Source organism: Mustela nivalis (genome assembly GCF_964662115.1).
Source record: "Mustela nivalis genome assembly, chromosome: 16".
Classification (NCBI taxonomy): domain Eukaryota; kingdom Metazoa; phylum Chordata; class Mammalia; order Carnivora; family Mustelidae; genus Mustela; species Mustela nivalis.
In genome coordinates, this window is record NC_139035.1 from 4117665 (window position 1) to 4140605 (window position 22941).

At 44.5% G+C, this 22941-nt stretch overlaps 1 protein-coding gene across 1 annotated transcript in view; it reads left to right on the forward strand.

Annotated features, from left to right (window-relative positions):
• Positions 1 to 11301, forward strand: part of LOC309849818 (uncharacterized protein C1orf105) — a 47176-nt gene extending 35875 nt beyond the window's left edge. Inside the window, exon 4 of the mRNA XM_082702806.1 lies at positions 10946 to 11301. Within this exon, the coding sequence (XP_082558932.1) occupies positions 10946 to 11098 (153 nt within the window). The 3' untranslated portion in view covers positions 11099 to 11301. The remainder of the gene's footprint in view (positions 1 to 10945) is intronic.
• Positions 11302 to 22941: the final 11640 nt, after the last annotated feature.

Below are 22941 nucleotides of genomic sequence, written 5' to 3' on the forward strand. Positions count from 1 at the left end.
AAAGAAACCAGAAAAACTCGCTCAGTTGCCCTATATTTATGGTAAGTCATGATTCTTGGTTTCAGTTCAGTTAGACTTCAATAAGTCCAAAAATAGTATGTACTTCCCCTCAGAGTGCGCAGGTATTATGATCCCGCCTCAGATCACTGTCGAAGGACAGACAAATCATGAATAAAAATGTTTCTTCTTTTTTGTTTTGCAATTTAATGTATCCCATAAAAGGATTCGGGGTACCTTTACCCCTGAATTAGGGGGAGATACAGGCCCCAAGCACAATTATTTGGAGCTTTTGAGATAAACTGAGTATTACATACTTAGTCAGATAGAATGCTTTCTAAATCTCAAAAAGTCCCCACCTGGAGTACAAAGGTATTTCTAAAATTTCATCAGAAAGAGTAACATTCTGGTGTTTGCCAATGTTCTAGTGTCGGGACTGAGAATGATGGTATCAGTGGTTCCCAAACTTTTTCATCTTAGGAAACTTTTATACTCTTAAACTCTTAAAGACTGAGAGCCCTAAAGATCTTTTATTTTTTCTTCATTTTTTTTAAGTTTTTAGATTTTTTTGAGAGAGAGTGAGCTGGCAGGGGAGGGGCAGGTAGACAAAATCTAAGACTCTAAAGCAGGTTCCACGCTCAGTGTGGAGCCCAACGCAGGGCTCAGTCTCATGACCCTGAGATCATGACCAGAGTCAAAATCAAGAGGCGAACGCTTAATTGACTGAGCCACCCAGGCACCCCCCTAAAGATTTTTCTTTAAATATGGGTTATATCTACTGATATTTATCACATTAGAAATTAAAATGGAGAAAGTTTTAAACACAGTAATACACAAGCACACCTTCTAGTAGCTGTCGAAGTGGTATTATCACACGTCATATAACCTCTGGAAAGCTCCTGTAGCCTTGGGAGAGAAGAAAATTAACAAGGCAAATAACATCTTAGTATTATTATAGAGATAATTTTGACCTCACAGACACCCCAAAAAGAACTTCAGAGACCCCCAGCTGTCCCCAGACTATACTTTGGGAACTTCTGATGTGCATGATATACTGTTCCATCCCTGGCCTTGCCGGGAAAGGGATGCCAGGATGCTTTAACTCACTCACCCACATACTCTGGTCTCTTGGAGGAGGCCTTCAAGAGAAGGCAGCAGCAGGTTTTCCAAGTGTGATTATATTAAATTCTTGCCTCCCTCTGCTCACATTGTTTACTTAACAACCTTAATTGGGTTTCTCAGATAGTGTCCTGGTGAAACTAGAATGAGATGACCAGTTGGCACAAGAACTCTAGAACTCTCATTCCTTCCGAACTCTCCATTTCTCTCCATGGATACTTGTTAGTTTGCTTTTGGTTAGTATGAACTCATTTCCCAGAATCTGAGGGGTCAACCTGGATGCAATGTGATCCTGGCATATGAGTAAAGTCCCATCAGCGTCTCTGTTGAACAATTAGCTGGCTGGCGAATTTTCTTTTTCCTTTATTCTTGCAACCACATCGTGTAGAGTAGTAACACTGGGGGGTCAAGGTTGGGAAGTCTAGATCTTGACAGTGTCTCCACATGGCCAGCCCAAGGCCACCATCTCAGTTTAAACTGGGAAAGAGGTCTATGTGGATCCTGCCTGATTTTTTCACCACTAGTAATGTTGTGTGTGTGTGTGTTTTTTTATTTCTTTTCAGCATAACAGAATTCATTGTTTTTGCACCACACCCAGTGCTCCATGTAATCCATGCCCTCCTCAATACCCTCCACCGGGCTCCCCCAACCTCCCACCCCCGACCCCTTCAAAAGCCTCAGATTGTTTTTCAGAGTCCATAGTCTCTCATGGTTTACCTCCCCTTCCAATTTCCCTCAACTCCCTTCTCCTCTCCATCTCCCCTTGTCCTCCATGCTATTTGTTATGCTCCACAAATAAGTGAACCCATATGATACTTGACTCTCTCTGCTTGACTTATTTCACTCAGCAGAATCTCTTCCAGTCCCGTCCATGTTGCTACAAAAGTTGGGTATTCATCCTTTCTGATGGAGGCATAATACTCCATAGTGTATATGGACCACATATTCCTTATCCGTTCGTCCGTTGAAGGGCATCTTGGTTCTTTCCACAGTTTGGGAACCGCGGCTATTGCTGCTATAAACATTGGGGTACAGATGGCCCTTCTTTTCACTACACCTGTATCTTTGAAATAAATACCCAGTAGTGCAATTGCAGGGTTATAAGGAAGCTCTATTTTTAATTTCTTGAGGAATCTCCACTCTGTTTTCCAAAGTGGCTGCACCAACTTGCATTCCCACCAACAGTGTAAGAGGGTTCCCCTTTCTCCACATCCCCTCCAACACATGTTGTTTCCTATCTTTGTTTATAAGAAATCGTAGTAAGCACACCAACCATCATTTTTTTTGTACTACGGGGGTCAAATGGTTGACTCTGCCATCATCTTGACGTAATCTTTTCTGTGCTGAGTTGGCTCCTGGGAGGTAATAGAGTAGACTTGTCACTTATTACTTTACCTACTGCATGATCCTAAGCTTCATCCAAAAACCTCTCATAATTGGGCATAGACGATCTTCATTCATTATGTTATTCCTGCTTCAAAGTCATGTACAGTACAGGTTAATTTTTAAAAAATATTTTATTTATTTGAGAGAGAGACAACAAGAGCATGAGCAAGGAGAAGATCAGAGGGAGAAGCAGACTCCCTGTGGAGCTGGGAGCCGGATACAGTACTTGATCCCGGGACTCCAGGATCATGACCTGAGCTGAAGACAGTCACCCAACCAACTGAGCCACCCAGGCACCCCCAAGTTAATGTTTTTAATGGATAATCTTGGGTATTTTTTTTAATTCAAAGCTAATGTTTGATTTTTCTGTTTTAAAAATAAATGACTCTTGGGGAGCCTGGGTGGCTCAGTGGTTTGGGCTGCTGCCTTTGGCTCGGGTCATGATCTCAGGGTCCTGGGATTGAGCCCCGCATCGGGCTCCCTGCTCCGCAGGAAGCCTGCTTCCCTCTCTCTCTCTCTCTGCCTGCCTCTCTGCCTACTTGTGATCTCCGTCTTTCAAATAAATAAATAAAATTTAAAAAAAATAAAAATAAAAAAAAAATAAAAATAAAAATAAATGACTCTTGTTATAATAAAAATTCATAGACAACTCTTCCATGTTCCTTCATCCTAAAGGGGAACTTAAAAACCAATCAATCTGTGTAATTCCTTTCTCTTCAGAATGGAGAGAAATGCTGTGTTGAGGAAAATCTATGCTGGATCTTTATAAAATAACTCAGGCATATGTCACAAGGCCACTGTCACTTCCAATCCGCCGTTTAACCTTGGGAAGTCCTGGAGGCCTTTACTGCCATGTGCTCTGCTCAGGGGCAACCATCTCTTTCCTGGCTCCTGACTGTCAAGGCTCACGGTTTTACACTTCAGAACCACCCAGCTTCCTTCATACGACCAAGAACCAAGAACTCCAAATAACAGAAGTGGAACAGAGTTGGCAGAACCACCTTGTCCCCTCCTAAGGAAAGCCCAATTTGGAATGTCCTGTTTAGGTCTAGTTACTCAGGTTGAAGGAGGTCTTAGGGATGAGGAGGATATTGCCTGATAGAATCTAGAAGAGTTCCAAGAAAAGAAAAGGAGGAAGCACAGAATTTGTTTCTAATATTAATAAACCTAGAAACTAAAGCCTTAGAATCAAGATCATTAGAAAATTTAGAAATAGATAAAATTTCTCTAGAGAAAACAGAGATGATCGATCTTGATTCAACCATGTACCTCTTGTGCCCCCCTTAATTTAGCACCTCAAGTACAGGCCCTATTTCATACATGCAGTTCTTACCTCTCTAGAAAAATGGTCTAGCTTAATGAGAAACAGGAGCTACCTAGATGCATACTTAAAAGATACTTAGAAGAAAAGTCCATTCCTAGGTTGTCAAGCGGTGTGAGGCAACAGGCGCTGAGTTCCCTGTATTGGGGGCAGTGAGGGGACAATGGATTTACGTATTAGGAATGTATTTCAGCTGGAGAGAGAACACACGTACACATAAGCCAAACGCATGTGGACGGGTCAGTACATAAATAAGCATGCGTTCTTCTCCACTACAAAACCCCAGTGATGTCAGCAACAAGGTTTTCTGCAGCACCGACCACGGAGCTCTCTGGACAGTAACAAAGATATAAATGTGTGACCTTGTCAGTGAAGTCGGGTGGAGGAGAAATGGCCGTATTTACCCTCACAGAGTGTTATCTCCCCCTTGCAAAATCTTTGCCGAGGCTTTTCACTTCCTGGCCAGTAAAGAGCAGAGTAGTGAAATTAGGCATTGGCAAATGTTTGCTGTTTCGAGGAATACTTGTTCCTAAACCCCTTGGGATTAGATTCCACTCTATCTGGTGTAAGAGAGAGGATCCTACGGGTCATATAGCCAAAAGTCAGGAAATCCTTCCTTTCTAGACTCTCACATTGAGAAAATTGGGTAAAGAGTAAGGTGTCCATGAAACAAGAGATTGGTTAACATCAGTTGGCCCTGAGGAGTGGAACTCAATGGCTGGAGGACAGAAATTGGCAGAGGGAGGGGATATTTCATAGTATTTCCTTATCTATTCTTTGAATATTAAACCACATGAATGTTTCACTGACCAAATTAAAACTTTAAAAAGTCACCAGGGGACTATCTAGCTTTGGGATTGTAAACCTGATAAACTATCAACATAATTATTTGTCATCGTGGACACAGACAACACAGTCTTAAATAAGGTGAAGTTTAAGCAAGGATCCAGGGCAAAGATAAACGTTATCTCTGGCCCTTGGAAATTTTGCTCTTGAAATGCTACTGGAAAATAGAAACACAGACTTCAGCTTAGGAAACATTATAAGCTTTTCAAGGCAGTTTCACTTGTTTTCCTCTCTTTGTCTCAAATTTGCCATTGTTCTCGTACTGTGAAACAGGAGCGATTAATGGAGCGCACAATGCTCTCCATTTAACAAATGCAGCCCTGCCCTGGCATCTCTACAGAAATTCTCCATTTTATTGTAACAAGTGTATCTGGTTCTTTTTTATGAAGCTGCCTACACAGGGCTTGTCCCTCTTGCACAAAACCTTTGAAGTATTTGATGGCCTCGCCCATGTTCCTCTTAGTCTTTTTTAAACTTACGATCCCCAAGCTCTTCAGCCAGTATGACATGGCTCAGTCACCCTCTCCCACGGGCCACTCCAAATAAGACCCCTAGAACGGAAATGGAAGCTCCAGACACGCCCCGGCCAGACTGACTGCGGGACTCCACTTCCGGCTTCCTGGATCACCTGCTTCCTGAAATGTGGACTGACAGGAAATTCGTGTTCCTGGCAGCTATGTCACCTCATTCTCGCACCTTGACAAGCCACCAGCTGAAGCTTTTTTGTCCTTTTGGTGAGAAAGGCTGTTCTAAGAGCTTTCCTCAGGCTATTAATTTTTTAAAACCCGTACCCATGACCCCATCTTCTTCCTTATTAAGGTTCCTTTAGTCACATTCCAGCCAGTAAACATCTTTCCGAATCCGGAGTCCAGCAACTGTTCATCATCCCAGATGTGATTACCTGGTCTTCCTGTCTTCCTCACAGTCTTTGTCAGGGACAGGGCCTGGGACCAAGCCCCACAGCACAGCTCGAGAGCCCTCCCTTTAGGTCAGGGGTTTCCATGGGCTTCTTCCTTCACCTACAATTTACTATGAGAACTTTAAATAGACAGACAAACAGAAATACGACCACAAAGGACACCTAAGGATCCTCTGCAACTGTCAATGTTTTGGCCACATTTCTTCTGTCTACAAATCATCTGGCTGAATCATGTTAGAATAAAGACATCGTGACATTTTACCACTAGACAGTTCAGCATGCAGCTCCAGAATAACAACAAAAAACCATCCTTCAAAGAATAATCCTGTTATCATACATAATAAAAAATGAATAACGATTCCTTGTTTTTATCTCTATTCAGTCCATATTCAAGTTCCCCAGTTTCTCCCCAACATGTCTACTCTGGCTGGATTTCCAAAAACCAAATAAAATCAAGGATGATGCTTTGCATTTTTGCCTCTTTTAATCTAAACACAGGGTCCCCCAACTTCCTTTTTCATGACACTGACCTGCTGCAGAGACAAGATAACTGTTTTATAGAATGCCAAAACCTCTTCAAATACCACCCTCTTCACACTGTTCGTTTCAACGGTGACTATCAAGGAAGGGCCACTTACTGAACAACTGTTAATTTTTCTTTTTTGCTCAAACTATTAGGGCTTCTGATAAGCATGAGAAAACCATCTTGCTGTATTGGGCTGATGCAATTGCAGAGATAAACCCGAATTGTGGCGTTTGTACTTGTGTCATTTTGGTCAAGTAACTTAAGCTCTGGGAGTGTGGGTTTCCTGCGCTAACGAGGATAAACCTATCGGTCTCAGTAACAGCTGCGCGTGTACTAAGTTTGGAAAGATGGAGAGAAAATCAGCCCAGCCCCTGCCTGAGAACGACATGCAAATTCATGAAGTGTTCCGTATTGGTTAAGCTAAGTTCATATGTGTATTTATTAGAAACTGCAAAATGTCCCTGCGCAAGAGTTTTCTAATTCATTATTACCACTACAAATGTAGGCAAAGGCCTGTTCTCCTCAGCCTCAACAACAGCTCCTATAATTTTTACTTTTAAACTAATTTGAGTGATGAAAAATATCTCTGTACAATTGAAATTTGTATTTCTCTATTTACAAGATTGCACTTGCTTTTTTGTTTAAGTCCATTCGTATACATTTTTTGTGACTGTTTAGCATTTTTTTTTTATTTTTTAAAGATTATTTATTTATTTGACAGACAGAGATCACAAGTAGGCAGAGAGGTGGGCAGAGAGAGAGGAGGAAGCAGGCTCCCTGCTGAGCAGAGAACCCGACGCGGGGCTCCATCCCAGGACTCTGAGATCATGACCTGAGCTGAAGGCAGAGGCTTTAACCCACTGAGCCACCCAGGCACCTTGACTGTTTAGCTTTTAAACCTATTTGGCTATTGTGACCTATTACTTTTTAAAGAATAAAATACTTCATTATCCAAATGGGGGGAAAATCTTACAAGAAATGGTACAACTGCCCTCCAGGTTTCCACCTGCTCTCTGACCATAGGAGCAAATATGTTTTCATTTAACATTTGGAAATCTGATAAACTTAACATTTATTAAACCCCTTGCTGGTAGAGAGGGTGACTGGATGAGCTTTTGCTGTGTTCCCTACCCCATGCTCAACATGGTTAGTGAGTCCACATTTCATCTTCACAATAACCCTTCAAAGTGGGTGGGGCTGTTATCTCCAGATATGAGTGAGGGAAGAGCATCTCACAAAGGCTAAATTACTAGCCTAGGTTCATACTTTGGAACTAGAACGTGAGTCTTTCTGAGCCCAAAGCTAAAGCTCCTCCTACTCTCCTACATTCCCTCTGATTGTGGAGCGAATTTCCTTCCTTGGTCAACTTTTCTTTGTCAACGTAATATCTTGGCATTACGTCCCTTTCTTGGTCAACGTAATATCTAAGATTTCCTATCATCCAATCACCTCAACCTTGTTAAATGTTATATTCAAAATAGCAGTTTTCTCCATGGGGTCCTCTGCCATCTGACGGACAAAACTGGCTGCAAACCAAACAAAACCAAGCCCCCCCCTTGTTGGGTTTTCCTGGGATGGGAAATGACATGCACTGGCTCCAGGCACAGGCCTCTCTGCTCTCAGCCCGTTAGACATTGTAGGTTATTGGAATGTGTCATATCTTTGGAATGATAGTGCAGGAGGAACCAGAGGAGGCAGGTCCTGGCATGAAGCTTGTCCACCAGTTTAAACAAGGCGTCAGAGGTGAATGGTAGAGGGGAGGAAGGCAGGCGAGACCCAAGAGGGTGGCAAAGTTGAGCAGTCTTACACCTGCCAGCCCTAGAGTTTGGTCGGCAACTGGAGCTCTAACAAGGTAGAGAAATGCAGCGGTAGAGAGGAAGGTAAAGGTGTGTGTGTGTGGAGTGGGAGGAGGTACCTGGAAATGTCAAGGGCAGGAATTCATCTTCTTGGGAGTCTGGCTATCTGTGTAAAGCCCAGTCACGGGACAACACACAAAGGGCTGCCTGAAGAAAGGAGTCTGGCCAGAGCAAAACTGGGAAATCCAGGGATTCTCAGGGGAGCCGTATCACGATCTATGGGGGTAGGAAGGTACAGTTAGAAATTGCATTCAATATTGAAATATTTTGCATATATACATATGCATTTAAGACAAAATATGCTTCTGTTCATAATAGAAGTAATGAAAGTAAATCTGAGCAAAATCTTTTTAGCTGGTGAGGATATATAGAAACTGAAGTCCAGGGGCACCTGGGTGACTCAGTGGGTTAAAGCCTCCACCTTCTGCTCAGGTCATGACCTCAGAGTCCCGGGATCGAGCCCCGCATCGGGCTCTCTGCTTGGTGGGGAGCCTGCATCCCCCCCTCTCTCTGCCTGCATGTGATCTCTCTCTCTCTGTCAAATAAAAAAATCTTAAACAAAAAATTTGATTAAAAAAGAAACTAAACTCCAGTAAAAAACTATTAGTTACCTTTTGCATAGTAGTGATTATCACGGGGCCTGTGAAATCTTTATGTTAAATAAAGAGGGCATCAGTTTCAGTATCAAGAAATCCTTGGAAAGCAGAAGAAAAACAGAAGGAGTCCAATTCTGGGAGCAGGTGTCTTTGCCCCCTAAGGTCATTGGTTAGCTTAGAGATTCTCTCCGTTTGGTTTACTTTAATTCAATAAATATTTGCAGAAAACTTACTAAGCAGCAAGCATCATGTTGTGGCTACAACAATGAATGTAATCATTTTCTGTCCTGGAGAAGTCTGTGGTCTAATTGGGCAGTAGGGGTAAGGTGACAGATAATCACAGTGAAATTTTAGGATTGCTATGATATAGGGTAGTGGGAGGGGCCTCCAGCCTGGGCTAGAGGGTCTCCTGGAAGAACTGTCCATAAGCTAATCTTAAAGAGCAGTTGGTACTGGATCTGGTGATCATGGGTGGCCTCTAAAGGATAATGGAGCATGGAAGTTACAAGCCAGGTCTCTGTGCTCCTGTTGGCTGAGTTCCCGCAGGATGGCACTTCCCTCTCAGTACGTGATGGTATAAGGGTATAAAGATGTACCCGATGGTACATGTGTCAAGATTGCACTAGGGCACCTACTACATAGAGTCGTAAGGATTATGTGCAGTAATTTTGTATAGCACCACAGCACATAGTTCATAGTAAATCTAAATTATTAATTAACTTTAAATATAGTATGGCCCGATGGATCTGACACTGTGTTTGGAATGCTTTTAACTCAGGTTCTTGCTATGCTTAGAAATTCCCTTCCAAGGTAGTCTAAGGTTTTCTGTGTCTTCACTTGCAGAAGATTACACTTGTCAGCAGGGTAATTTATTCTGGAACTGACAATTAAGTTAGAAATGTAGTAGTGCCAGTTTTCACCTGAGTTAGTATTTAGCAGGAAGATATCTCACCCCAACCCAACATCTGCATTCATTCACTCACTTATTCATTCATTCATTCATTCATTATTTAAATTCCTATTATGTACCAAGCCTTGTGCTTTTTGGAAGCCTTACAAAGATGGTTTATAGAAAGATCTTTTTCTGTTGGAATTCACAGGGACAAAGACATGCAACAAAATCATCACAACACCCTATGATAAGTGCGATCATAAAGGCACGAACAAGATAGCAGCTAGGATATTACTGGGCTGTGCAATCATCACTCTGCAGGCTGGGGAAAAGCATGATCAGGACTGGGTCTGAGAGGCGTAGGGAAGGTGGTGGAGGAGAAGCAGACCTAAACTTTGGTCGCAGGAGTTCAGCTAGGGAGTTACCAAACCATCCCGAACACCTACAGACTCCACAGGAAGTCGAAGAGACGAACAGCAGCAATTCTAGGAACCGAAAAGCACCACTTTCTGGAAGGTCGGACATGCACAGAAGTGAATCCCAGGCGATATACGGGAAGATAGACCGCGGGGGGAGGGGCCGGCCGCCGGCAGGTGAGGGAGCAGCGGGGCACAAAATCGGAACTTCTAGGGTCTGCTCCAGGAGGGACGTCGCACCAGAGGCTAAGCCGGGGGTGCAGCCCCCGCAGGGACAGTGTGGTCTCAGGTCCCGCGGGGTCCCAGAAAGACCGGGGTGAGTGCGGCAGAGCTCCCGGGTATGGGAGTGGGTAAAGAATAGGCTCTCAGCCGGGGGTTACCTTGAACCGTGGTCCGAGGCACAGGCAGGCCACGGCTCTTCCAGCGGAGACTCCACAAGCGGCAGATCTGGAGAGACGCCCGCCCCCCTTCCTTCTCTGGGAGGAGCAGCGTGGCCGCGTGTGGCAGGAATCTGTTGGGTTCGGAGACCCCACACGGGGCTGCGCGACAGCGACAGGAACGCCCGGTCACAGGCCGCGGCGCTCAGAGCGCGGCGGGAGACCAGGGAAGCCGGAGGGACTGACGGCTTTTCTCTGAGGTCGCACTGAGGAGCCGGGCTGAGCTCTCCTCACCTCCAGGCCAGAGACCGGGGGCCGCCATCTTCATTCCCGTCGTCCACCGCGGTACGGAAAGCGCTCAGGGAACCAAAGCTCCGAGCGCGACCCCAAGCGGATCGCTTAGCCCGGCCCCTGGCAAGGGCCGTGCGGTTCCGCCTGCGGCCGAGACAGTTGAGAACCAGGGCAGCAGGTCCTCCTGCAGAAGATCAGCACGACCGTCCGGCCAAGACCAAGTTCACAGATCAACGAGAACTGCAGAACACAAGTGCCCCCGGATTACAGCATGTAGAATTCATAGCTTTTTTCCGATGATTCTTTCGTCTTTCAAAGTTAAATTTTTAAAATTTCCATTATTTTTTTCTTTTTCGATTTTTAAAAAATATTTCTTCCTCCTTCCTTTTTGTTGGGCTGGCAGAAAGAAAGGGCTACTGAAGATGGCGAAAGTCCCCAACACCAAACCGGAGCTTGGACAGGAGAACAAACACCCAAGCAGGAATCTGAAAACCCTCCTGCCCCGGGCTCCAGTGGACCAATGGGACCCCGACCAGCAGGCGAAATATCCAAATAAGGGAAACTTGCCAAAAGACCCCTGAACTCCCCTGGAGGCCCCTTAAAAGCCTGCCTTGGGCGCAACTTCTGCCACTCTGCTTTCCAGAGCCCCGGAACCTCGCCCGAGGGTGCCCACCTCCTCCCGGGGCAACTTTCCTGGCTCCCCTTCTCCTGAGCCCTGAAACTTCCCCAGAGAGTGTTTTTAATAAATCTTGCCTTGCACCCACTTTGCCTGGTGTTGTGTTCATCTCGCCGGAAAAACTTTACACTTTTTAGCCTATTTTAACTATCTTATGAATATCTTTTTAAAGATCTTTTCAATTTTCATTTTTATAGTCATATTCTATCCCTTCATTGTATTTAACCTTTTTGTATACATATAAGTTTTTCTTTCTTTAAAATTTTGGGATACAGTTTCTTCTAACAGATCCAAATATACCCTAAATCTAGTATATGGCTTTGCCCTAGTCCCCAGCCTGATCATATTCTCTTTTTTCTTTTTTCAACCAACTTCTTATCAATCCCTTTTTTAAAAATCCTTTTTAATTTTCATCTTTACAGTCATATCCCATCGCTTCATTGCATTTGCCATTATATATATAAATACGTGTGTGTATATATATACATATAGATGTATATATATATATATATATACATATATATATATATATATATATATATATATTTCTTTCTTTCTTTCTTTAAAATTTTGGGAGGCAGTTTCTTCTAACAGGCCAAAATATACCCAAAATTAAGCGTGTAGCTCTCTTCTAATTCACCAGCTTAATCATATATATATATATATATATATGCGCGGTAGAAAACCTGACTAGGAACATCTTCCAATATTTACTTAAAGCTTTCAGCCACTGTAGTTCCAAGCCCCCAAATCCAAGACAATGCACTCAGCCCAACTTGGAAAGGAATTTTATCTTCAAGCCATCAGTTAAGACCATTGGGGTGAGATTAAATCAGAACTCCATAAAGATGAAGTGTGACAAAAGAGACACAGTTTTCAAGGGGAGTGGGTGGGGCTGAGCAGGCCATACCATACATACTTATTATGTCCTGGCACTGTAGTAGACACTGGTTAGCCACTGGTGAGACAAAGATGACTAGACCTTAATACCTGTAAGACCTGGTGTCATCGATTGCCGCATTGCACAAACATGCTGTCAGCGATCTCCTCAGAGAGTCTGAATGGAGTGCTGTGTCTGGGAGCAGCTGACATGGGCATCTCTTTGGGAAGACGGCCCCTGTTTTCTTTGTAGAAGGCACATGCTGTCTTTAGAGTTCAGAAGGTTGACCCGTCTCTTACAGTAATGGATGACCACATAGCTGAAGGCGATAGTTGAGGAACTGGTTTGTCAACTCTTAGTCTGAGAAAGAGGTCAGTAAGACAGTGGGGATGGGGTGTGACCCGGATGGAGGAGATAAGCAGAGTAGGTGGACAAAGGGAGAGAAAGAGAAGAAATACGAGAAGAGTGTGGTTCATGAGGTTAATGAAAAATTAATGTAAACTGAATTTGAAAGCTCACTTCCTCAGAGATCTCCACATCTTCCTCCGTTCAGGAAGGAGAACGACAGTCTCTCCTGACGAATTCCGGGAGGGCTGAGCTTTTTGATCTGGGACTCTCTGATCACAGACTGTCCCTTCTGCTCTGAGGCTGTGTCTGCCCAGCATTTCCCCCAGAGCGGTACCTGGTCGAAAAGGGGTTATGAGACTGAGTGAGCTCTTCCTGCCCTAGCTTGGTTTCCATGACAACTGATCCTCAAGGCTTGCCGTTGGGCCCTTACAACTTACACTTTCCCAAGGAGAAATTTGTACATTTGGAAAAAGGATGGAGTTGGCTTATGGGCACATAGCTAGGCTTTTTAGAGATTTTCCAAAGAGCTGACATTTCTTTTAGAGGTATTTCTGTGTTCAGTGCTTAAAGTGATAGTGATTTTTTTTTCCCTGATGAAATCAAAACTTCACCTTTCCCTTTAGAAAATGGCCACAGGGAAAAAAAGAAAAAGAAAAAGAAAGAAAATGGCCACAGCCTGGGGTGCCAGGCTGGCTCAGTCCAAAAAGCATGTGGCTCTCTGTTTGTTAAGATTTTATTTATTTTTGCACAAGAGGGGGTGGGGGAGAGGGTGTGTTTGAGGGGTGTGGAGGAGGAGGGGCTGGGGGGTGGGTCAGAGGGAGAAGCAAACTCCTCACTGAGCTGGGAGCCCTGTGCAGGATCCCAGTCTAGGACCCTGGGATCAAAAGGATCAGGACAGACGCTCAACTGACTGAGCCACTCAGGTGCCTCAGCATGTGACTCTTGATCTCAGGGTTATGAGTTCAAGCTCCATGTTGGGTGTAGAGATTACTAAAAAAATACATACATACATATTGATTTATTTAGCTAAATTTTTTTTCAAAAAATAAAACAAAATGGTCACAGCCCAGTAACTCCCAAACAGGCCTGTAACAACATCACAGGTTAGAATATGCCTAGTCACTTGTTAGTCAAATGGGAAAGTTCGGTAATAAGTTGGTGAGAACTGGTTCAGCCAGATGACCCAAGTCAGGAGCCATCTCTCCTCTTCCCGGACTAGAGTGGCTGCATAGAACCGGACCATTTCAGGGAAAGGAGTGTCTTGGGATTTCTTACAAGTTGAAAGATGCAGGTGGCAAGAGTCACGGAAGAGATGGAGGTGTTCAGGAAGATGAAGGTATAAACACCCACATTATAAAGTTATCAGTGACTGAGCAACTCCAGTAGGTCTGAAGGAGGAAACCATGACTTAACCATCTCTCTGTAGCCAGCTCTGGCATTGTGCCTGGCACACAGCAGGTGTTTGTAAGTGTAGGTTGATGACAGAATAAAAGTGACATTTGGTTATTTGCAAGTATACCTCAGGAGCTATGCATAATCTGCGGCTTCCTAAAAGTATAAGATTGGCCCTCTAGGAATGAAAGACAGCCTTCTTTTTATTGTATTAACAATCCCTCGTTGAACTCTGATTTGATTTTTCTTTATTGTGCTCTTTGTTAACTGGGAATTTGGTTCCAAAAAGACTAGCTCCAAGTGCAGTAAATAGAGACAAGAAGGAGTAAGTCATTCCGGGATCTGGAAACTGAGGGTGGGAGAGGAATTCCTGGGGACTCCCAGCCAAGCTCGGAACTGAAACATAGGGAAATGTCACCGAGGAGCTACTTGATCACTGTAGAAAGACCAAAATAGTCTAGTCAACACGAACTTCTCTGTGCATTCCTTCCAATTTGTAAACTCCCTAGACTTTATATAATCAAAATCTGGGGTTTTTCAAAAAAGCAAGACCTCTTGTGTATGCATGAGAATTGCTTGGGGAATTTAAACTGGCTTAAAATTGAAAAACAACCAGAAATATATAAGCGATGAGAATGACACTACATTTGTGATGGAGAAGCAACAACAAAAGATAGTCTGTAGCTTAGTTGTTGAGAGCAGAGTCTCTGGTGGTGGCCTGGCTGGGTTTGTATCCTGACACTACACCTTTCTGATGCCATATGACTTTGGGAAAGGCTGTTGTGTGACTACACGCATTATATCAAAAAAAATGCCCCAAATTTGCCTGGAACATCATAGGTGGTTAACAACTATTGACTACTCTTAATTATTTTACTTAAAAATGTTTTCTAAGCCACAACTCTAATAAAGCCATTCTCTCTTTTTTAAAAAATATTTTACTTATTTATTTGACATAGAGAGACATGAGAGAGGGAACACAAGCAGGGGGAGTGGGAGAGGGAGAAGCAGGTTTCCTGCAGAGCAGGGAGCCGAATCCGGGCTTGATCCCAGGACCCTGGGATCATGACCTGAGCCGAAGGCAGATGCTTAATGACTGAGCCACCCAGGTGCCCCAATAAGGCCATTCTCTTGCTTAAAATACTTCAGTGGCTCCTAAACTGCAAGTTCTTTAGCACCTCCTACATTCCAGAACATTCCAGGGCTGGCCTCCAATTAGTCATCTCCTGCCACTCCTCCCAGATCAAATCCTAAGCTCCAGCTCTACTTAGAGCTTCTCGAAGTATCTTGTTCTCTTATGTCTCTATACGTGTTCTCTTTCTTCTGCTTGATTCCCCACTCACTTGCCTGGATAATGTCTATTTGTCCCTAAATTAGCTCAGATATCACCTCTTCCAGGAAGCTCCCCTTAACATGTCCAGGGTGGCTTAGGAAACCCTTCCATAAGCTCTTATATACCTGTGTTCTACTGCATTCTGTTCCCTAACATACTCGGCTGGCATTCTTTCCTTCTCTTTCTCCCCCATGGACTGTGTGCTCCTTGGGGGGTTAGAAATGGCATCTTCTTCCCCAGTGTATATACCTCCAGCATGAATCACACAAAAGGTGTACCCCCAAAATACTTGCTGTCTTTAGAATAGAGGAGACTTAAAAATAAAATACCCTCGAAAAATCAGCAAAGATAAAGAACAGAAGCCACGAAAGACGGACATAGAAGGAAAAAAAAATCTGCAATTCCCTTACCTCTCACCCCATTTCTGTACCCTCACATTTGAGGGCCTGGAATTCTCTTTTATCATTTTCCATTCTCAAGTTCCCCTTAAGAGAATGTCAGGGGTCACATTCTCTGGTGACCCAGGTCTTTGAGGCTGTTACCTGATCCTGCTTCATTTCCTGTGAGCAACCACAGTACCAGCTCTGATCCTCAACAGGAAATGCTGAGCAGTCACAGTTTCAGGTCTTTTTAAGCTGATTATGGTTCTTAGAGGTAAGGGATCCAAGGGTTTCCATAATTTAGACAAAGCAGGTGCTGTCTTTTAAACTAGCCAGTATGGGATAAGTAATAACTAAATGCCTTTATGTTTTCTAAGATTGCTAAGGGGTCACAGTTAATCCTTTAAATGTTCCTGTGGCTAGAAATGCCATCCTGTTGCATGCTGATCAGGAAAGTGATATATCGCTCAAGGTCATCGAGCAGAATCAGGAGATCAGATTAGCTCCAGCCACTGGCAAAAGAGGCTCACATAACAAGTCAGTCTATTTTTTCCCTTTGGAATTGTTCATTCTGGTCATAGCCATGGAATTAAAACTGGAGCAGGGGCAAGCTAATGATGAGAAAATTATGTATTTGAACAAGATTTTGAAATAAACAAAAGATAAGTAGCATTTATGAAATCCCTATGAATCTGTTCCAGAAATCTGAAAGTCTTTGGCAAAAGCAAGGGCCCCAAGTTACCCAAGGGAATTTCCATACTATATTCTTTTCTTTGGCATGAAACCCCCCAATAATCCAGGGTAAAAGTTAAAAAAAGAGATAGAGGAAGAAAAATATTTCTAATGAGTCAGGGGCTTGATTTTTTTCTGTCACTGAGTAAAGATTTCATTTTGAGATGAACTGCTTACAAGCTTCTGAATACCTTTCTTAGGATGTTGGATCATGACAAGCGGGAGAGACCTCAGACTACTTTAATCTCAAGTGCAGATAGACTCAAAGCTTTCACCGGTCTTAGCAGTAAGGAGAATGATCAGGGAGTGGCTCAAAGTTAATGAGGTCTTTCCACTCCAGAGATCTTGTATCATCTGTCATTAGAGCTCCAAGACCGACTGCAAGATCTGTGATTTAGGAGATGCTCTCACCAAGTTTGGCTGAAAAAAATTGTGAATGCATGGCGTATCCAGTGAAGGAATCATGGTCCCTTATTTTTAGTTCTCAAAGAAAAAAAAATAAAAAGAAAAGAAAAGCCCTGATTATGGCATTTGCCAATTGCTGTGGTGTAAATACTCCAAGCATGGCCATTTTGAAACTTAACAAGCTCATCGATTTTCTAAAAATGTAACAATTGGCCCTTATGACCAGTAGGAGTTGACTCCAGCATTTGTGGGGCAGTACATTCATGGCTCTCTCTGTGCACATAAGCAGGGTGGTACTGAGTGTTTTCAGCATATTTTGTTCTCTGAGGGTAAAAGGGGGTCATGGATAAAGTTGGAGGTGCCGTGGGAACAGACACTCTCGAATAGGATGAGGCCTCTTGCAGAGAAAAGCACATCATTAGGGTCCTGGGAAACTGCCAAGGGCCAGAATAGTTTTCTGCCCCTAGCCTACCATGAAACATTGAAGAACTGCTTATAGACCCCTCCTCTCCATGTTGCGTGCCTCTTCCTGCAAGCAAAGGGGAAAGAAAGCTCTTCAACAAGGCTAAGGTTCATGGGAACAGGTAAGAAACCTTAATCCAGGGATGAGTGTGCTCAGATCACAGTTACCAAGTCAAGATGTCTTTGTAATGTGGAGATTAGACCAAAGAAGGCTATTTCATATTACCTAAACACTGTTTCAATACCAGGAATAGCTTTGGTGTGTATTTGGTCTTAAGCATGCTTCGTTAAGACAAATAGATCACTGTTTCATTCTCCCCCAATTTACATCATTCATGTCCCTTTTGTTACGAGTTTCTCCATTTCTCATGTTGCTAAATTAATAGGGTTTCTTGCTCAGGAGTGCTTAGGAGGAGTGCTCTGTGATTTGTGTTGGAGGCACACATATTCAGCCAGTGTGACTCCTTTTTTTAGCCAATACATTCCTCTCCACATCCACTGGATGGATCTGGAGCCTCACACAGGGGTTTTGGTTATGGAATGCAGAAATGCACCTGGGCTTGGGTTCTACCGGAAGCTCATGTACTTCCTCCCCAGTTCTGTCCTGTCTGGAAGGTGGAAGCCTTGGATGGGGCAGGGAAACGTTCAAGTCAAGCCAGCAGGACTCCCTTAAGGCACACACCTCCCCTACCGCACAAAGAGGCATCATATAGAAGATAGGTCTCACGTCAACTGTACTTCAATTAGAAGAAACAAAAAACAAAAACAAAAACAGACATTTCTCAGTCTCAAGTCTGTCTCAAGTCTCTGAGACTCAAGTCTTAGACATTTCTGTTTCTAGATTTATTTCTACATCACTCACCTCAAACTACTTTTTGCATGTCACGTGATCCCTGGCTGGAGATAAGTTCTTGGTTTTCCAAGCCTTCACTTTGCTAATTTTTCTTTTCCTTTCACCCTAAGATCATTCTTTGAAATTGTCCTTCCATGTTTGGGTTGGTGCCTCTCAGTTCAGCTTAAGAGTAACAGGAGAATCTGAGAAGTCAAGTGCTCTGGGTTTGCTCTTGACCCTTTCACTTGCTGACTGTGTGACCTTGGGAAAGCGACTTGACCTCTCTAAGCCTCCAAACAAGGTTACCATGAGTCCCTTTCTTACAAGTGTTGTGAAGCAAAAATGAGAACATACATGCCAAATTCCTAGCAAATAGCTCTGTGGCAGACACTTAAACCTATCAACCTTCCTTGACATTACTTCTGCTGTTGAGATCATTGTTCTCCTTAGAAGTGGAGTTTTCATGGCACGATGTTGCCTTGACCTTCTCGGCTGATGCTTACCCTCCAGCCCCAGCCTGATTCCACCTCAGAGTTTCCCATGGCCCAGGTGCCTGGCTCATGGAACTGAGGCCGACCATCCCTCTAAGCACAGAACCGTGTGATAATCTGTCACTCTGTTACCTGAGATGTCCTGCAACTTTATCTTGGGTAAGAAAATCCTTAACGATTCTTTTATTTTGTTTGCCATGTTCTCTGTTATTGCTGACAGGAAAGTATGTCCAGAAAATATACGCCTTTTCTTCAATTTACATTTGATAATTACATCATTCTTTAAAATGAATGATGGCCATTGTAACAATGACGATAACGAAACGGTTTTATTATTTGTTTCCCTTCTAAGAAGCCGAACCAGGGATAGGTGAGGTGGCCTTTTGTACTTCTTGTCATTAAAGGAGTCTGGAGTCCTGTTTGAAAGCCCTACATTTTTTTTTTTTTTTTAACTTTCCTCCATTCATTCTGGGGAAATAGCCAAGCTCCTGAAATAGGACAGATGCCGCCTGGATTTGTCAAGTCTCAGTGCCCTTGAACACTGCAGCCAGACTCATCTGTCAGGATCAGAGGTTTGAGCTCACCTTCAAGACCAAAAATGCCTTTGAATTCTCCAAGTACATGAAAAGAGATTCCATGCTTGGAGTCATGTGCAGCCCATGTGTTAGATGAAACCAGACCTCCTGGGGACTCTGACAGCAGACTGTAGAGGCATTTGAGAAACTGGAAAAGGCAAGAGATAGCCAGGGAAAAAGGCCAAGAGAGTATTGTGGTTTTCCAATGACAAGAAAGGGGTCACTGTCCGGGTCACCAGTGTGAGGAACCCCCAGGAGTCCCTGATGGTACTGTGACCCTTCTCTGCCCTCTATCCACAGCCTGTCTTCCTCCGGCTCCACCTCTAGCCCCTTCCTCTAAATCTTGCCGCCTCCCCAATCTCCCTGTCATTTTGTTCTCTTCAGTTTCAAAAGGGGGAAGGACTGCATTTGGCAAAGGGGTTCCCACAAACCTGGCATGGGGTCTATGGTCCATTTCCCTCTGATACTTCTTTTGTCATGGGTTGGAATCTGTCTGTTGCTATACTGGCTGCTCAGAACTGGTCTAGGACTGGCCGAGTACCCAACTGCCAGTCCTAAGTCCGCCACCCAGTCCTTGAGCAGGGAAGGTGTGTTTTACAGAATCAAACTCAGTTTCGTAGTAACACTTTAAAGATTATGTGCTGGAAACATAAAGGGGGAGATCCAAGGGATAGAAGATTCTCAGAGGCCATCTTGCTCGATGCCAGAAACCATGGCCCATTTCCAGTATTCCCCACAGAGAGTTGTCTGGCCTGTGGCCAAATACCAGGTAAGAAGAGATTGCCTCTTCAGAAGAAAAGGAATGTCTGGGAAACAGGGGTAAAAAGGAAACTCACTCTTACAACATATAGGTTTGAATTCTATCCTGTTGTATTTATTACTTGTTCAAAAAAGTAAATTAAATATTTCAAAAGTGCCTTCAGTGTGCAGAAACTCATTATCCCCATGCAACAGATCAGCCCGTTTTAGATGGCTGGAATTGGTAAAAAGTTCTCCCGCCTGCTGAGCGGAAAGCAGTCTCTATGTGGCCTCTGTTCTTCTAACTGTCCCTCATGGTAAGTAGGACAAAGCCAGTCAACCCCTCTCCATATCAAGTTTCCCCCCCAGAAATTTGAAGACGACCACTTCTTTTTCCTTCAGCCATTTCTTCTTGAATGCCAGAAAGGACATTTGTTCTGTCAGCTCCCTGAGCTTGAAGAGCTAGAGGAAAAGAAAACTAATTTTAATGTTGGTGGGAAAAAGGAACTGGTCCCAGGGATGAGTTGTCCTGGCGCTAGCGGCGATTAGTAGAGCCGGATTTTGCTCCAAAATAAAGAAGTGGTTCTGGCCTCCGTTCACTTTGTAGCCTACAAGGAGGGAGGGGGAGCTCCCTTGACAGTGGACACATGACCCCTAGCAGCCTCAGAAAAAGCTTCATCAGCTTTCTTAATCGATTGCAACATGCTTTTTGTGGGGGCCTGTTTCCATATTACAGAAGTTCCACGCAGGCTTTTACCTGAGGACACTGCTTTTGGATTGGAAATACAATGGATAGGCCTGGAGCTTAGTGCCCAATGCCCTTCTTGATTTTTATTAAATTTCCGTAAGTACTGCCTCCCCTCCTCCCTCTCTCCCCAGGCCCAGCAACAGAAAGCACCAGAATAGGTACCTGCCCTCAATGAGCACGTTTTCATCCTACTGAAGTAAGAACACAAAACTGATGAGACTGTGGCAGAGAGTAAAGGGTCACCAGGAATAACACAAGGGACCATGGAGATCTTCTGTAGCAAGTACACACCTGGGGACTCTCCACAGACTAGCTGCCTTCCCAGAAAGAGGAACCTGTTGACCTATTAGGACATGACTTTATAGGAATCTGTCCAGAAGTACTTGTCCACCCAGCCAAATGCCTCTTTACTCTTGATTCCCTTTCTGACCGAATGTTCATATTTGGGACCAAAGGAAGTAGGAAAGAAAGTCTGCACTTAGGGGGTCTGAGGAGTGGACTCAGAGAGATCTGCCAGGGATATGGTTAGACCAGAGTAATGTTCAGCCCTACAAGATGGCCAGCTTTCTAAAGCCTTGCTTAGCCTGCCTGGGGCGCTGCTAACCCCTTCATCGTGGGGAAGGCTCTCTGGAAGGCTGGTCTTACCAGACTTGTAACCACAGGAAGAACGAGGTATCTAGAAAGGCATCAAACTGGGCAGTGAGGCCTGCTGTGCGAGCTCACGTTCTTTTGTCTACGCTCAGTCACATTCCCGTTCATCTGTCCACCGAGGACCAGCTCAGACACGGATCGGGCCCCCTCTCGTTTGCTCAACGCCCCTAATTCTCCCTTGGTTAAGCTGGTGCACGTCAAACATGTTTTCCCCTCAGTGTTTACTGCTAACCAGACTGGATTAGTCAGCCAGCATTTCCTGCCTTTCATTGTTCTCTCAGAGGTAGGAATCAAGCCCTCCCCTCACGATTAGCGTGGCAAGGAGAGGGTGGGCATGCACGAAAGTATTTAAACATATAAGTGAGTACATATTTAATGGTGATCTACTCCAGCTTGGTGCAGTGCCTGGCACTGGGAAATTAAAGTGAGTGATGCTCGTGCCTTCATGTTAAGGGAAGGAGGCAGACAAGTCAGGGAGCCATCGGGCAAGGACGGGATCAAAGGGGGGCTGTGACAGAACCGAAGGTGGGCCCTTCATCCAGCCTGGGCCAGGGTGTGGCTGGGAAAGGGAGTCAGGAACCGTCCAGCGGAGGTGACACCCCCAGGGCTGAGCACACGTGAGCTGACCCAGAGACAGGGCAGGGTGCGAGGACAGAGGGAGGAGGCTTGGTAGCGCCCTGCCAAGAGGCGCTAGAGCAGGGGTTCGAACCCTGATGAGTCCTTGTGTCTCAGAATATTTTCTTACAGCTGGGAGGTCCTGAAGTTTTAATCATCAGCTTTCGCTTCACTTAATGACGTGATGAATACCTATTAGTATGCATATTCAGCCCTGGTCGAATGAAAACCCTCTGTCCAGATCTGTGAAAAGAAAGCTTAAAATGTGTTGAGGTCAGGAAAAGCATGGGCCCCGGGTCTCTGCCCTGGCCACCGTCTCTGTCCCCTCCCGCTCGGCTCTGGTAGGAAAAACAAAGGCCGCTAGCAAGGGTCAGTCATGCTGGAATGTGCTGGCGCAGGCGGCTGGGAGCTTGGGCCGTTCTCTCTCTTCTCTTTTTCTCTCCTCTTTCGGTCTGGTGAGCTTGCAAACCGCCTGCATTCTCCGGAGCCGTCCCTGTCAGGTCTCATACAGGCCTCCCTGCTCAGCCGGGCGCGCGCACACCGCGGCTTTCATGCAGAATTCCTCCTCACCACTCCCGCCCTTGCCAGGTCTCCACCCACGCGTGCCCCGGGCCCTTGGCGCTGGGCCGGCTCCCAGGGGGGGCAGAAAGTCTGCAGGAGGGGAGCCTGAGCTCTTGTGGGAGGTTCCAAATGTCGGAGAGGTGGCGGGATGTGATTTGTACATTTTTTCCACAGGACCTGGAAGAAAGTGGGATGGTTCATGGAGTTGGGCAAATCCTTAAAAATCTCAAAAGAAGGGAATGCAACTTCAGATCCTTGGTCCCATAATAAAAGTAACTTACATTGTTAGATGTTCAAATGACAGTTTGGCATGGATTATCTCATTGAATCCATACAATAATCTTATGGGGCATTTATCATTATCTTCTCTCTGCCTTACTTTATTCATCTGTAAGGGGGGGGGATAATAGTTAACACTTACCCCATAGTCTCCTAACGATTTACATAAATAGTAAATACACTAGGACTGTGCCTGGCACGTAGTAAGCTCTTAGAAGATGTCAGTAGTGGACCCTTGAACAACAAAGATTTGAACAACATGGGTCCATTTACACATGGATTTTTTACAGTATCATACTGT